This window comes from Saccostrea cucullata, unplaced genomic scaffold (genome assembly GCF_032062105.1).
Source record: "Saccostrea cucullata isolate Sc308-1 unplaced genomic scaffold, CSIRO_AGI_Scuc_v1 ctg1513, whole genome shotgun sequence".
Taxonomy (NCBI): domain Eukaryota; kingdom Metazoa; phylum Mollusca; class Bivalvia; order Ostreida; family Ostreidae; genus Saccostrea; species Saccostrea cuccullata.
Genome location: NW_026921540.1, coordinates 45,936 through 61,003, shown reverse-complemented (window position 1 = coordinate 61,003; position 15,068 = coordinate 45,936). Strand labels below are relative to the sequence as shown.

The following is a 15,068-nucleotide window of genomic DNA, read 5'->3' as shown; positions in this document are numbered from 1 at the left end:
ACATACACGTATACAGTACAGAACAAAAAGACCTGGTTTAACACTGTCTGTTCGAAGATGCCCAAAGTCAATTTAGTTCTTTTTATTATGACAATGTAAAGTGAAGAGCATTTTCTTGAATTTTTGGACACCCGTATTTACTTTTATCCCGCTTCAGACAAATTTGTCGATTACTGATTGGATAAAAGCTAATCACATGACGACCTGAAATTTTCCGTATTACGTCTCCGTTTCCATATTACGTCTCCGTCGAGGCGTAATATGAAAATCGGGCACGCGATTCCGTTCGAAGCGTTGTTAACGGTTAACGTAGGTAGTTTAGTTAAATTTCTTGTTACCGTAACGATATTTTATGTTGATTGCTATTGGATTAAAACTAATATTTTCATAATATATGCACAGATATTTTTTTTTATATTGAAAAAGGTCTTCAGCGGGATAAATTCGTTACACAGTCAGTTAGTGACCTAATACGGATTCATACAGGGTGTGAAATGGAAATCCGTATTGGGACTCGGATTCGCCTCGCCCAATACGGATTTCCATTTCATACCCTGTATGAATCCGTATTAGGTCACTAACTGACTGTGTATCTAATAATATCCAGTAAGGGTTATGGCTTAGTCTGTTTTTAAAGGGAATTTTGAATATCTGAGTTCGGAATGCAGATGTTTGACTGTGAGTATTTAATTCAATGAAATTGATTACAGATAGGTTCCAAAAGATGTCATGATTTGTCAGAAGACGAATGCATACTTCCTCAGTTAGGATCCGGGTCAGCAAAAGACGGACTCGGTTCTGGATTTTACACTGTGGATGACTACAAAGAAATATTACGTTTTGCCAACGACCGCCATATTGAAGTCATTCCGGAAATCGATATGCCAGGACACTGTCGTGCGGGAGTCAAAGCGATGGAGGCACGGTTCCGGAAGTACATGAAATTTGGAAACGAGACTGCAGCAAAGGAATACCTTATGACGGATTTCGCTGACACATCTCAATACCTCTCCGTGCAGATGTTCACAGATAATGCCATTAACCTTTGCATGAATTCAACGACTGCATTCATTACTTACATTATTCGAGCATTAAAAACTTTACACCAAGACATTCAACCGTTGAAGATGTATCATTTTGGAGGTAATATTTATTCATAAATATATTCCTCATACGAACAAGACACATATTTAGACACTGGACATCTGGAAGAAATCTTGTAGTACATGTTTTATTTGAAATTAATCCTTCATAATTTTAACAAACCAAACGATATAAGTTTAAGGTAAAGAAACAAAATATTTTGGGTGTTGCCCATAGTCAATGCGCGGGTATGTTAAAGCAGCACATAGATCAGAATTTGGCGAATTAACACTTTTTTATAATTATGTAACACTAATAAATCGGAAAAGTCAAGGATAAAACTTTTGCTATAATTATGCATTCTATAGACTTCAATGAGACATATACTACAGGAGGCACTACACCACGACGTCACCACGTGACGTCTATAATTAGAAAATATGCCTTAATGAAAAAGTGAAAAGTTTAACACTACCCCGGGGATAATTAGTTTCAATTTGTAATAATAGTTATGTAAAAACATCTCTGTACCATGAAAAGTGCTGCTAGAATCGTACTGTACTATTATAGAAATAATTATTCAACAATTTCTGACGAAACCTTCCCAAAATTTTACATTTTGTTCATAACCTTGAAAAAAAGCATCAATTCCCGTAAACCATACGATTCTAGCAGTACTTTCCAAAAGCAAAAGAATAAGAACTTTAGATGGAAACAAAAATTAAGTTTCAAGGTGTGCCGCGTAGTGGTGAACTTTTGCATTTTTTTTTTGTTACGAACGACAGAGGAAAGGCTGATCGGCAAGTAAACACCCTCCCTGCTATAATTTTATGAAGAAATTGCAAAATTATTTTACCATACCTTATTCATAAGCTTTATTCCCACAAGAATCACACAGGATATTCATTCTAAATGCTTTTAAACTCCGATTTCTTGTGTTTGTTTACATCAATTCTCGTTACATTTCACTTTCACTCTGCTACTGCATGATCAACAGTTATGACGTCACGGATTTGGTATGTAACCCCTGTGATAACTAAAGAGGCCCAGGAACGACAAAATTCCGTTTATATTATGCCTCTGCATATTTTGATTCATTTATACGACCTCAAATCAATCTTAGATATCAATTTTAAGAAATTATTATCTCTAAACATCACGTCATATAGCTTACTATGACGTCATAACATATAGGCAAGTAGAATATTTGGTTGTAACCTTAACCTACCTGCGTGGTAATTTGATTGAACACTGCTCTTTTATGCAGTCATTAATTTCAACATAATATGCGACTAAGAGGAAATATACAATTAAACTATGGTATTTGAACACTGATCTCTTGAATGCCATATATGACGTCATTTGGAAGTCCGAATCGATTTTTTCCTTAGTAGTGTACCCTGAATACATTAAATATTTCGAAGTTTTTTTTTCTCTCTCTCCAGTCGGGATCGAAATAACGACGTTTTACTGTATCTAGTCTGCATTTCTTCATTAATCGATACTACAAGTGTATGATTTGTAATATTGCCGTAGGTGACGAACTAGCCGGGGCCTGGAAAGATTCGCCAGAATGTCGGAGATTTATGAATGATTCAGGATTTAAGGACCTAGGGGAACTAAAGAAATATTTTGCTCATCTCCTGGATGAGCTAACTGACCGAGAGGGCCTTAACGTGGCGGCCTGGGGAGATGGTTTGAAGGAGGGGCTCAAACCATATGATTTATCCGAATTCCCAAGTAAAAGGTGAGACCTCAGATACAACGCTTCAAGTGCTGAGGATTCAAGAGTTTCTTAAACCAATGTTGATTTGCCATCGAACTTGATGTAAAATTAACCTTTTTTCCAGTCTTATTTAGATCAAATTCTTTGATCCGCTCATATAGATCGCTACACAAGGATGTGGTCCCTGTGTAGCGATCTTTGTGAGCGGATCAAAGATTCGATTTTTATTCAGCTTGACCATTTTTCCTATGTTTAGATATTTTAATTGTTTTACAAGTACAGGGGTTTATCAGAAAATTTTTATATTTGTCATCTCATTGAAATTTATTTTTACTCCATTTCAGTTTTTTCAAGAGATACAGCTACGTATCATTTAAAATAAGAAAGTATAACAAGGGAAGATTTGGTTTACTGAACTGTTTTGTTCTATTCTTATTTCAGAGATATAACAGCTTATAATTGGGAGAACGTCTGGGAGTGGGGACAGGGGGATAAAGCTTATAAACTGGCTAATGCTGGATATAAGGTATTTATACAATGGGCATGTACATGTATATCTTATCAAAATACTAGGTTTACCATATTCCTGATGGTCTTAATTTCACTATGATCGCGATCTATCAGTTTTCCGCGAAATTAAACTAATCGTGAAAGCTCACATTAGTTTTTAAAACGCCTTCATACTTATTAACGATCTTTGAATTAATTTTTCGCAGCGTGACATTAAAACAAACTCGATTTTTCTTTTGAGAAATCGTGAAATTTTAACACCGTGGAATTAAAACAACTTACAGCTATCTACTAAAAAATGCATAAATAATTGCCCAAAAATAAGTAATTCTATAATATCACAAATTTATCAACCTGGATTCAACAAAAACACACAATTTTCGGATTTATATATGTTGTTCAGTTTGACTTTTCATAGATACATGTAGCATGCCCTTATATATTTGATATTTTTAGGTTGTGCTCGGGCACGCAACCCACCTTTATTTTGACCATCCATACGAGCCCGATCCCGAGGAAAGAGGCTTTTACTGGGCCACGAGATTTACCGACACTCGGAAAACCTTTGGCTTTGTCCCCAGCAACATATATTATAATGCCGATAAAGCTGGTAACGGAAAACCTCTCACTACCGATCAAATATGTACAAACAATGGCACCTGTCTACAGCTTGAAAAACCAGAAAATATCATTGGTTAGTTTTTTTTCTGCTATATGTAAGCTATCATATCTCTTTCTCTGGTTGAAATGGATATTTTTTGATAAATTTTTAAATTTTGGTAGAATATCTATTAATTTATGTAAAGTATTATTCAATCAAATACTTATTTTTTTTGTTCCGAAAGGATCTCTTCATTATAAATAGGGATCTGACCTATAGGACCGGGCTTGGTTTTATTCTCTACAAAAAGCTTGTCGATTTCCGTTCTGATTAATGACATTTGAATAATATAACAATTTGTTTTTCCTAAATTTTTATTTCAGTGAGTAGAGATAGGAGGAACCCTTTTTATTGATTTTCTGAGTTTGTTATCTCCAAATGTAATAACTGATATTTGTCTTTACTTCTCATTGTGCATAAAGATAATGTCTACTGTCTCTGAAATTCTATTCTTAATGTCTAGGCTATATTTATCCGTGGATAAGATGAAAACTTGTCTTTAATGTGTGCAAATTATAAAGGCCTAAATGAAATCTAAGTGAGTGCATTTACTGAAATATGTAGCCAAAATCAATGTGATTAAATTTTAAGGAATATATATATACATAATTGAAATTCATCGCAGCTCAATACTGCCAAGAATATCCGTATTGAGTAACACATAGTGAGTTATTCTTGTTCTGTGCTTAAATGAGGTTCGTTCCACCTGACTGACAACTGTACATTGGATTGTTACGATTTGATATCTCTGTAGTGTTTCTTATATCAAGAATGGGCATGCATAAGGGATATATAATTGAAGGAAAAATACACAAGTCTGTAAAAAAATAAAAATTAAAATAGTCTTTGAAAAGGCGAAATTTAAAACTGTATAAGTGTTGTACCAGGTGGATTCGAACCCCCGACTTTAGAGAGTATCCAAGGTGTAAAAGTCAGCGCATATATCAACTGAGCTAGTCTGACTACCATAATGAAGGGCATAAATTTAGAGAAGATTTTGAAAATCTGGTTTCCTTATTTTTTGTAGGTTTTTTGTGAATTTCGACCCCAGGGCAGGGGTGCCCCTAAAAAAATCTTATCTTAAATTACTCCTTACATCCTAACCTTTCAAAATATCACAATTTTATTTAGGGGCAGGCCTGTCCTGATGGACTTCAAGGCCAAAATTCATGCAAAAATCAACGCTTTAAAGGACAAAATGGTGTTTCGATCAACTTTGGAGGTTTATTGTAAAGTTGTAAATAATAAATTTTAGGTATCAAATACAAATTAAAAAAAATTAGACATATATACGGTAGAAAACAACAAATAAAAATTGATTTTTAAATGTCACTTTTTCCGGGAAATTGTTCTCTCCTATAGGTCAATTCTTTTGTTAAAGCGAATACATCCTTTGTTCACTTATATTCAAAGTCGGTCTTGTTCTTAAACAATTTCATACCGGCCTTTTATAATCTTATGAAAATCAATATGACAACCATAAAGAAATAAACGAATTTATATTAACAACAACCAAGAACACCGTTTGCCAAGCATTTCTCCTTGTACATGTAATTTGATTGTTACGTAGGTATTCAAGGCCATGTGTGGACAGAGACAATTCGGACGGCTGATGAACTACAAGAAATGGTATTTCCCCGCCTTATAGCCCTAGCTGAGAGAGCGTGGTACAAATCCACATGGGAAGATATTGAAAATAAAGAGGAGCGGATCAAAAGGACAAATGAGGATTGGACTTCGTTTGCCAAGGCATTAAGAAATAAAGAATTGGCCCGCCTAGAAAAAATTGGAATCAATTACCGAGTATCTGTTCCTGGAGGAAGGTACATTTTGAAGTTCTTAATCTTTCATTACTTTTTTCTTTATGGTTAAGCAGGGGATACTTACCAATTCATTGCACATTATCCCACCTCTGATGTTAAAGAGGTCGGTTTTTACCCTGCTTATTTTTTATAATGTTAAATGGACTTAATTTTAGCTTGAACATTGCTTGTTAATATTCCAACATATGTCATAGAAACATGATAATTGATAATTCTACAAGAGCAACTGCTCTGTAGGCTGTTAGTTAAATATTTTGGCTCTTTCATAGATAACTCAGAAACCAGTGAAGTTGGAATTTAAATTTATATCGAAATTAAGGCTAAATATTTTTTGAAGAAGAAACAAAGTTTGACTTAAGATGTTTTGATGTATATAAATGTGTTATCCCCCCCCCCCCCCCCAAAAAAAAAAAAAAAAAACAAAACAACACAAAAAAAAAAAAACAGTTGGTTCAAAGGTTTACCTGAAAAATATTAAAATGCGGCAGGAATCCTGTGTTTATGAAATGTTTTTCGAAGAATTTTTCATTTATAATGTATATATATAATATAATATTGGAATATCCATGAAACGTCTTTTCTTTAACAGTTGTTAAGGAAAATAAAAATTGATCTTTCTCTTTTACTTTTAGTTTAATTAATGGAAAGCTAAATGTAAATACAAACCTTCCCGGTCTAACGGTTCAGTATAGTACTGATAACAAACGGACGTGGAATGAGATACCTGTTGGTAAAGAGGTAGCAGGCATGCCTAATGGAAAGGACGTATATTTAAGAACAAGGTAAGCAATTGCCATCATTGATTCCTTTTTTTAATTTAGGCCAAATGTAGCCATTTTAGTAGAAAAGGTGACCTAACTTTTTCAGGGTTGCATTAAAATTTCAAGCAATAATTACCTACAAACGAAAAAAAAGTCACCAGGTATATTTCACAGGGCACAACTCCAAGTAGTTTCGATTTCTTCATTACCCATTATACTATACATTGGCAAAAAATTCCCAGGGTCTCTACGGCCATGCGTGGTGAGGTAGTGATACGCGATAAGGTTCTATAGGCTTCTACTAAAATAATAATTTAAAATCTGACTGCTTTGTAAAATCAATCATTTTTTTTATTTAAATGCGCGAAATTCAACATACTTTGCGGAAGCTTCAGAACTTTTGCTCTCTGGAAGAGAAATGCAAGGGGCCAATAGCTTAACAAAAGTATCACTACATTCGATGGAAATTTAGAATAGAGGATAAACGAACATTAAATTATCTTAATGTTTATACATATAACGAGACTTTGCATTTTTGATAATCAAATAAGAAAAATCTTGTCACCCCCCACCCCACCCCCTAGGAAAAAGAAAATAATGTATCAGGACCTGGTTTACAAAACACAATCCACTACGCAATGCTGTTACAAAAAGATATAGGACCAACAATCTCCAAAACAATGGTACAGAGAAACCTGTCTAAATCAGACATGAACTGGGAAAGCAATTTTGTGTCTGAATAGACAGTGTTCCAGCTTGAAAAGTGTGAAATAACATTAACTTAAGTAAGCTGGGAAAGAAAATTTAGGTCGGAATTTACAGTGTGATGGAGTACACTGGTGTCGGATTAGATAGTTTTCACTGCACAATCCGTTTAAATATACGTCATTAGTACACAAAAGTGAGACAAAAAAGAAACAGCTCAATATGAAAAAAAATAATACAGATTAAAAATGCTCGCAGTAAACACTTTTATTCGTGTATCGCAGCATTGGGCAAAGTGATTTTCACTCTCCTTGGCTTTAAAATAGATTGTTTATTTTACGATAAAGTGAAGAACGCTTACATAATGAAGCAAAGTGGTCCATTCCTTGCACTTTGTTATAAATTTGTTTTACTATAATATTAATAAGACCATATACAAAAGAACGTTTGCTTGTCTTCTCCCGACTGAGGGTAAAATTACTTGGTCGTTAGGTAGGTGGGAAAATATTTCTCCAGAAAATTTCAGCATATTTGTTGACGGGATGAAAGGAATCAAGATAAAAAAAGATGTCCTGGAATAAAAAAAAATTGTGAGTCGGGCCATTTTTATTCGGGAGAAACAACCAAACAATATTTTTTAAAGATTTGTTTTTGTTTTTCTTTTACAGGTCGATGAACGGAAATCGGTACAGTAGAATCGTGTCATTCAGAACACCAGTTATAACATCTGTTTCAACGAAGAAAGTCCCATCTATCCAATCTACTCTACTAATAATATTTATTGTTACTTTATACTTTAGCTGACATAATGAGAAAATATATTTGAAATAGTTTTATTTTAGTTTTTGAATGAATATAATACAATCTAACACAACAAAAATTACTAATCCCATGTCATCTTTTTAATGTAAATGATTTGGAATGCACTTTATTATTTTGATTGCTCTGTGTATGAAAGTACACGGTGAATGAGGTAAATAATTACTTCTTAAGTATGGACTATAACTATAAATGAACCTTTATAAAGGGATAATTAACACAATTTTTTTCAGATTGGACAATATTTCTCACTGATAAGTATTAAAACCAGATGAGTGGGGGAAGTGAATTTTTTTCATAATGATATTTCCATATAAAGTTATTTTTAAGGGTACTTAACACAAACAAAAAAATTATGCATTGATTCAATAATTATTTTTTTTGACTGATGTTAATTTGAAATGAAATAAATAAAAAAATTCCAAAAACATTAGGAAATTGTTGGTTTTTCTTGGTGCTTAGACATGAGACCATGTTTTGCTTTCTATATAATTCCATACAAAATTTTTCACACATTTTTAGCCTTATGAAAGGATACAAAATGTTATCAATTTAAATGTAAATGTACTTTTTGGTTTTTGGGATTTCATTAATTGCCATTTCTCATTCAAAATCAGTTAAAAAAATATAACAATTCATGCATAAAATGTTTGTTTGTATTAAGAACCCTGAAGTTAAAGACACACTCCGCCCAGCGAGGTTACTTTGCTTCGACTATAAATTTGAATTCTGTGATCGAAAGATTGAATTTACCTTTGTAAAAATGTTGCTCAACAACTTAAAAATCATTTAATGATTCAAGAGTTTATTTTACATCAATTTTATATGTTTTCTACTTTACATGTGTTCAAACATATTATATAATCAATATTTTGTATTTTCCTGTATATTCTTATTTACGCAGAATGAATCTATAAATTGTACTTCTTTTCAACGATCAAAGAAATATTGTGCTACAATGTACGTGGTATAGTTGCTGCTCCTGTTATACAGATTTTTCACAACCATAAATATTATCTTTCAGCTGTTTGCTTTATAAGCATGATTTAAACATTTTCAAGTTTTATGTGTGTGTTTTTTTTTTTACGAAAAATATCTGTATTTTTGTACTTGATTCATTGGTGAAAGAGAGTTAGAGTTGTTATTAATTAAAGTCTTACATTTTACTGAGGCCATATTTTCTTTACGTGTCTATTTGTAAATGTTTCTTTTAATTAAATCAACAAGTTTAGTCCGATCCATGATTCGTGGTTCAGAAGCTACTCTACTTTGGAACATAGTTTTGAATAAAGCTATTCATATTTTTAAAAAAACTTTTACGATCTACTCTATTTCAATATCTGTCTTGCACATGGACTGCTTTAAAATTATTCACTCTGTTTATGGTTTTTAGGTTTTTTCACATAGGGTATTGTAATGGTAACTAATATTCCATCTACAGTATTTGTGTTATTGTAACAATTCTTGCATCAGAAACAGATTGAATCAAGGATTTTTTTTTAATTTATTGCTCTTGCGAAAATTACACGTCTGAGTGCTACAATTGTTGTGTATTTTTGTGAACTTTTGCATTTACATTTGAATATTTACAGAATTGAAATTAATAATGTTGCAGCACTTACAGACGAAAAAATATAAGTCGCTTACGTGGGTTATGTTTTTTTTTTCTACAACAGATGCGACATTCATTTTCGTACCAACAACCAAAGAGAGCATTTTATTATTGAAGTCACTGTATTCTATCAAATTCAATAGCCTTTTTAATTTTGCTATTTGTACATGCATATCATTGTTGTAAAAAAAAGAAAAAAATCATGTTTTACAATGTCATTAAACAAGAACATTTGTTTTGAAAAAAATAAGCCTCAACAATGTAAAATATATTTCAATATGTATCATTGCTTCTTTGTTATTAATTTTCTTTCTTTTGTCTATAATTTATAGAATATCAGTGATAATGACAATAAGAATAATTGTGATGATGAAAAAAAAGTCATACAATATCACTTATATTTTAAAATAGAGTGACTGTGATTACTTTTTTTTCAAAGGTCAATTGATATGACTAAAGAAAAGAAGCATGATATATATTTGATTAAAAATCTTCTCAATGAGCTATAAAGTCTTCAGCAAGCTGTTGAATTATTATGTCCATTATTGTGTAACAAACATGCTAGATAAACAAAAAGATAATTTTTCTTATTGACAAGAGTTTAGAAAATTAACAGCGATTTTGAAAATTGATATATTTTCTTTTTACGAATGGCTTTAACTGAGCATCATGATGAATAACTGTAAATGCATAAAAGAATAAGACAATAAAAAAGTCACTTCATCGCAAAAATATTATGAGCCTGTGTTTTAACCTAAAGAGCATATGTTATTATCCATTGAATACTTGATTTTGTCACAAAGTTGACGAGAATTTCTTTAATAAACGTGATATCATAAAATGTATGTCTATTCATGAAATCATTGCAGAGCATGTGTTTTACAGATATCAGTTTAAATTAAATAATTGTTATAAGCAAAAATGAAATATGATTACAAAAAGTATTAAAAGTCAAAATTCATCTCAACAATTGCATAAATAAAGCAGCTATACTCATGTTTAAGGAAATTATCTTTTCAACAAACCATTTTACTAACTAATTTTTATACTCACCGCCAAAAGATCATGCAAATACATTTATTAAAGCCTACCACCTTGAGAAAAAAAACTCATGCTCCTTTTTTAAAGACAATTTTATGAATTAGCTCTTCAACGTAAAACAAAATATGTTTGTGCAACACTGCATTGTGAATATAGTTCCATAGCCCCAAAACGTATGCAAAAAAGGGCAAGATAATTTTTTTAACAAACAGACAGAAAAAACAGACTTAAGGACAGGGCAAAAACTAACCCCCACAAAAAAATAAGTCTATTAATTAAGGAGGCATAAAAGTAGTCCAGTTGGTATTCTATAACTCAGTAGGCAAAAAAGCTTTGAAAGAAATCCATCACCGAAATTAGTTTCCTAAAAATCTTTTTAAAAGGAGATATTTATCATGCAGGCCTTTGAAAACGGAATCGAATTGAGCGCATATTACGCACTAAGATGTTTGCAAGGATCTTGTTTGAGGTACGTATCTTTTCATGACTTATTTTTTAAAACAATTTAATATTTTTCTTTTTCAAAACTTTAGTATATTGAAGTAGGAGTACTCATCTATTTTTCATACCTATTGATATCGGCAATTTTATAAATAACTTTGAAATTCAAGATATGTTTGGGAATCACTGATCTCCCCTACCCCGTGTGGCAGCTCATGGCAAGAGATGAAAATATTTAGATGCAAGTCAACCTCCAAGATCAATGTAAAAACAACAAAAAAAAAGTTTTATCCAAGACAGATCATGTCAAATGAAATACTAGTACATGCATATCTACAAAACATTAAAGTCCCCGTATTGCAGTTCAAAAATTATGACCAATTGTAAAGGGTTTTTAAAAAAAAAATGGGTCACAATCTACGGCCAAGGTAAAAGATTTTTCATATCAAATTCAAGGTCATGTCGTAGATAATTCACCCGTGAAATAAGAAAGTCCTAGTGCTTTATGTTCCTATGTTATGTCCAAGATTAAAAATCAATTTTTAAAATCTTTTGTAAAGGTAAGCTTTGCAATCAAATGAAACGATTTGCCAAAATGAATTCACCTGTCAAAGGTACATGCACGCGTGGTTACTGTTAAAAAGTTATGTATATGGTTAAAGGTTGGTAAATTTGTGTTTATGTGTGACTGTAAAACTCCAAGGTCAAGGTAAAGAGGTCAAATTTGATGATAACCGAAATAAAAGTCCTATCACAAAGAATATACAAAAGAATATAATAACATTAGCCCAACTCACCTTAAAGTTAAAGGCAAGGCGAAAGGTTTTTTTTGTAAACTGATAAACAGAAAAAAAAAACTTATCGACAGATGGAGCAGAAGCTATATACCCTAGAAACGACTTTTATGGAGCATACAAATGCTTCAATGGGTATATATTTTACTGATTCAGTAGGTAAATTAGCTTTGAAAGAAATCAATTACCGAAATTAGTTTCGTAAAAAATCTTTTTAAAAAGAGATATTGTAACATGCAGGCCTTTAAAAATAGGATCGAATTGAGCGTATATTACAAACTAAGGTGTTTACAATGTTCTTGTTTGAGTTATCTATCATTTCATGACTTATTTTATGAACGATGTTATATTTTTCTCTTTCAAAACTTTAGCATATTTAAGTAGGAGTACTCATCTATTTTTCATACCTATTGATATCGGCAGTTTTATAAAGGTTTTTTTTTTTTTTTTTAAATGGGTCACAATCTAGAGCCAAGGTAAAAGAGTTTTCATATCCAAATTAAGGTCATGTCGTAGATAATTCACCCGTGAAATGAGAAAGTCCTAGTGGTTTATGTTCCTATGTTTTGTCCATGATTTAAGCTAAAATTTTTAAAACTTGTTTCAAAATTTTTTGTAAAGGTAATCTTTGCAATCAAATGAAACGACTTGCCAAAATGAATTTACCTGTGCAATGTGCATACACGCGTCGTTACTGTTTAAAAGTTATTTATATGGTTAAAGGTTGGTAAATTTGTGTTAATGTGTGACTGTAAAACTCCAAGGTTAAGGTAAAAAGGTCAAAGTTGATGATAACCGGAATAAAGGTCCTATCACAAAGAATACACCAAAGATAAACAGAAAAAAAATTATCGACAGATGGAGCAAAAGCTATACTAGTATACCCTAGAAACGTCTATTACAGAGCATACAAATACTTCAATGGGTATATATTTTAATGATTCAGTATGTAAATTAGCTTTGAAAGAAATTAATTACGTTAATTAGTTTCGTTACAATCTCAAAAGAATCTTTAAGATATTCTACTCTGTAGGCTTTTGAAATTAAACCTAGTTCAGCGTATATTAAAAACAGGGGTTATTGAAGTGATTTTATTTGAAGATTGTTTGTTTTTTCCCAATGAACGATTGTTTGCCAATTTCAAAGATTTAGAAGAGAATATCTAAGTAGCAGCACTCATCTATATTTTATGCTTAACTTTATCGGCACTTTGAAGTCAATCTTAAGAATCATTAACATATTCTTCAATTAGTCAGGTTATAACTTAATCCTATAAGAGAAGCCAATCTGAAATTCAATCCATTTTGGTAGTTAAAAAAATTTATATAAGCATTGAAATTTTTTAAATCAAAATGAATTTTTTAAAAAGTTATTTTTACATCAAACAATAATTTATAAAAGTAATATCTATACAACTATAAAAAAAATGAAATTTAACATACATTTATATTGTTCAATTATAGTGATTAAATGAGCATTTTATATATTGTGTAATACTTAAACTAATATTAGAAGAAGGGTTAAAAGGATGAGGAGAATGTTGCAGTAGTTTATTGAAATGAAATAAAGATAGATTATTTGAGTGTGCGTATTTTATATTCTTCAAATTTCATTTAATTGAAATACAACATAATTCGAAAATAGATTAAGTCAAAGAACATCATGTGATTTTGATATATGAAAAGACAAACATCCCACAGCTTATTTTCTGTACAGTTATACACATTTATATCGAACACGCTTATAATGAATTGAAGCTTATGGCGAACATATTGTCATTCTTCTAGGCATTAAAATTGTATTATTAACTTAACAGATTTTACTACTTTTACGTCATTTACTTCAATAAATGACATTTTTCACTTCAATGATGTTGTTTGTTTTTGCCTGCTTTAGCCAAAAAACAAGCTCAGTTGTCTGGCAGGAGAACTAAGGAACATAAATTGTATTATTAACTTAACGGATATACTGAATAAGTTAAAAACGAAGTAAAATCATGTGTCCCTGGCAATTCGTTATAAGGATGTTTTATTGTTATTGTGAAAGTAAGACGGACACTGTTTTATAATTTCAGACATACATATATATCCCTTTCTCTTTGATTAATGAAAGGCAGTTGAGCTAATTTTAAATATGGGGATAATGATATATGCAGAGATTTGAAAATGGCATATTGATTTCAGAATTCAGTTTTTTGCAAATTTTACGCATTGTACCATTTTAAAAGATTGAAAACTGTCTTATAATAAGGCGGTGTCAAAGTATCAGTTTTATAAATAAACTTGATCTTTTGGTTTAGCCAATTGCAAAGTTTAGGGTCATAATGGGCATATAATAGTTTGGGAATCAGCATGTTTATTAAGAAAGAAGATAGTTATACAGCTGTAGTATTAAAAAAATGCACTAACAATGCAACATTAAAGCTATCAATATCAAATGAATATTAAGTCACAAAGTCACGTGTGTAGAAGGAATTCAATTTGTGATTGGTTCAATTCAACCATATCGACAGAAATAAGCGAAAACGCTTTTCTCAAGACGAGCTTCACAGAAAATTTTGCCATTCTTTCAGACAACAACAATGAGACTGAACTGCCAATTGTTAAGAATTATACTACTATTAATATTTGCGAATCTTCTTCTCGTGAAAACAGATGAAGAATCTTTTCAGAAAAGCTGTGAGCGTTGGAAGGCAATTAGAGTCAACAGTCATCCAACGTCATCTTGCCTTCAGAAGAACAAAACTCAAAGTATTTCACATTGCTTGTATGATTGTTTATCAACCAAAAGGCATATCTATATGTTCAGCTATGATGTGGATGAGAAAAATTGTTTATGCTGTGCAGATTTTCCCAGCAATATTTCTTATAATCAAAAGTGGAAATCTTTCATGCCCCGTGAGTATCACACACTTTTCAACATTTCATAAATCTGCTATTTGTCACCTTTTGTGTTTGAAAATAATCATTTTAAACAAGAAATGTCATAGTTTTATGTTACTAGGATACAATTTTGACAGTGAGATGTACTTAACATTGATTCATATTAACTGAATCTGAAGAAAAAATACAATCAACTTCTGTATGATATCA

General features: G+C 31.5%; 1 protein-coding gene across 2 annotated transcripts in view; it reads left to right on the top strand.

Annotated features, from left to right (window-relative positions):
• LOC134260252 (uncharacterized) overlaps positions 1–8,349 on the top strand; it is a 117,652-nt gene extending 109,303 nt beyond the window's left edge. For both annotated transcript variants that reach the window (XM_062742824.1, XM_062742823.1), the window contains 7 exons: positions 711–1,143; positions 2,620–2,830; positions 3,251–3,335; positions 3,776–4,013; positions 5,551–5,803; positions 6,436–6,585; positions 7,938–8,349. In XM_062742824.1, coding sequence (XP_062598808.1) covers positions 711–1,143; positions 2,620–2,830; positions 3,251–3,335; positions 3,776–4,013; positions 5,551–5,803; positions 6,436–6,585; positions 7,938–8,073 — 1,506 coding nt within the window. In that variant the 3' untranslated portion in view covers positions 8,074–8,349. The remainder of the gene's footprint in view (positions 1–710; positions 1,144–2,619; positions 2,831–3,250; positions 3,336–3,775; positions 4,014–5,550; positions 5,804–6,435; positions 6,586–7,937) is intronic.
• Positions 8,350–15,068: the final 6,719 nt, after the last annotated feature.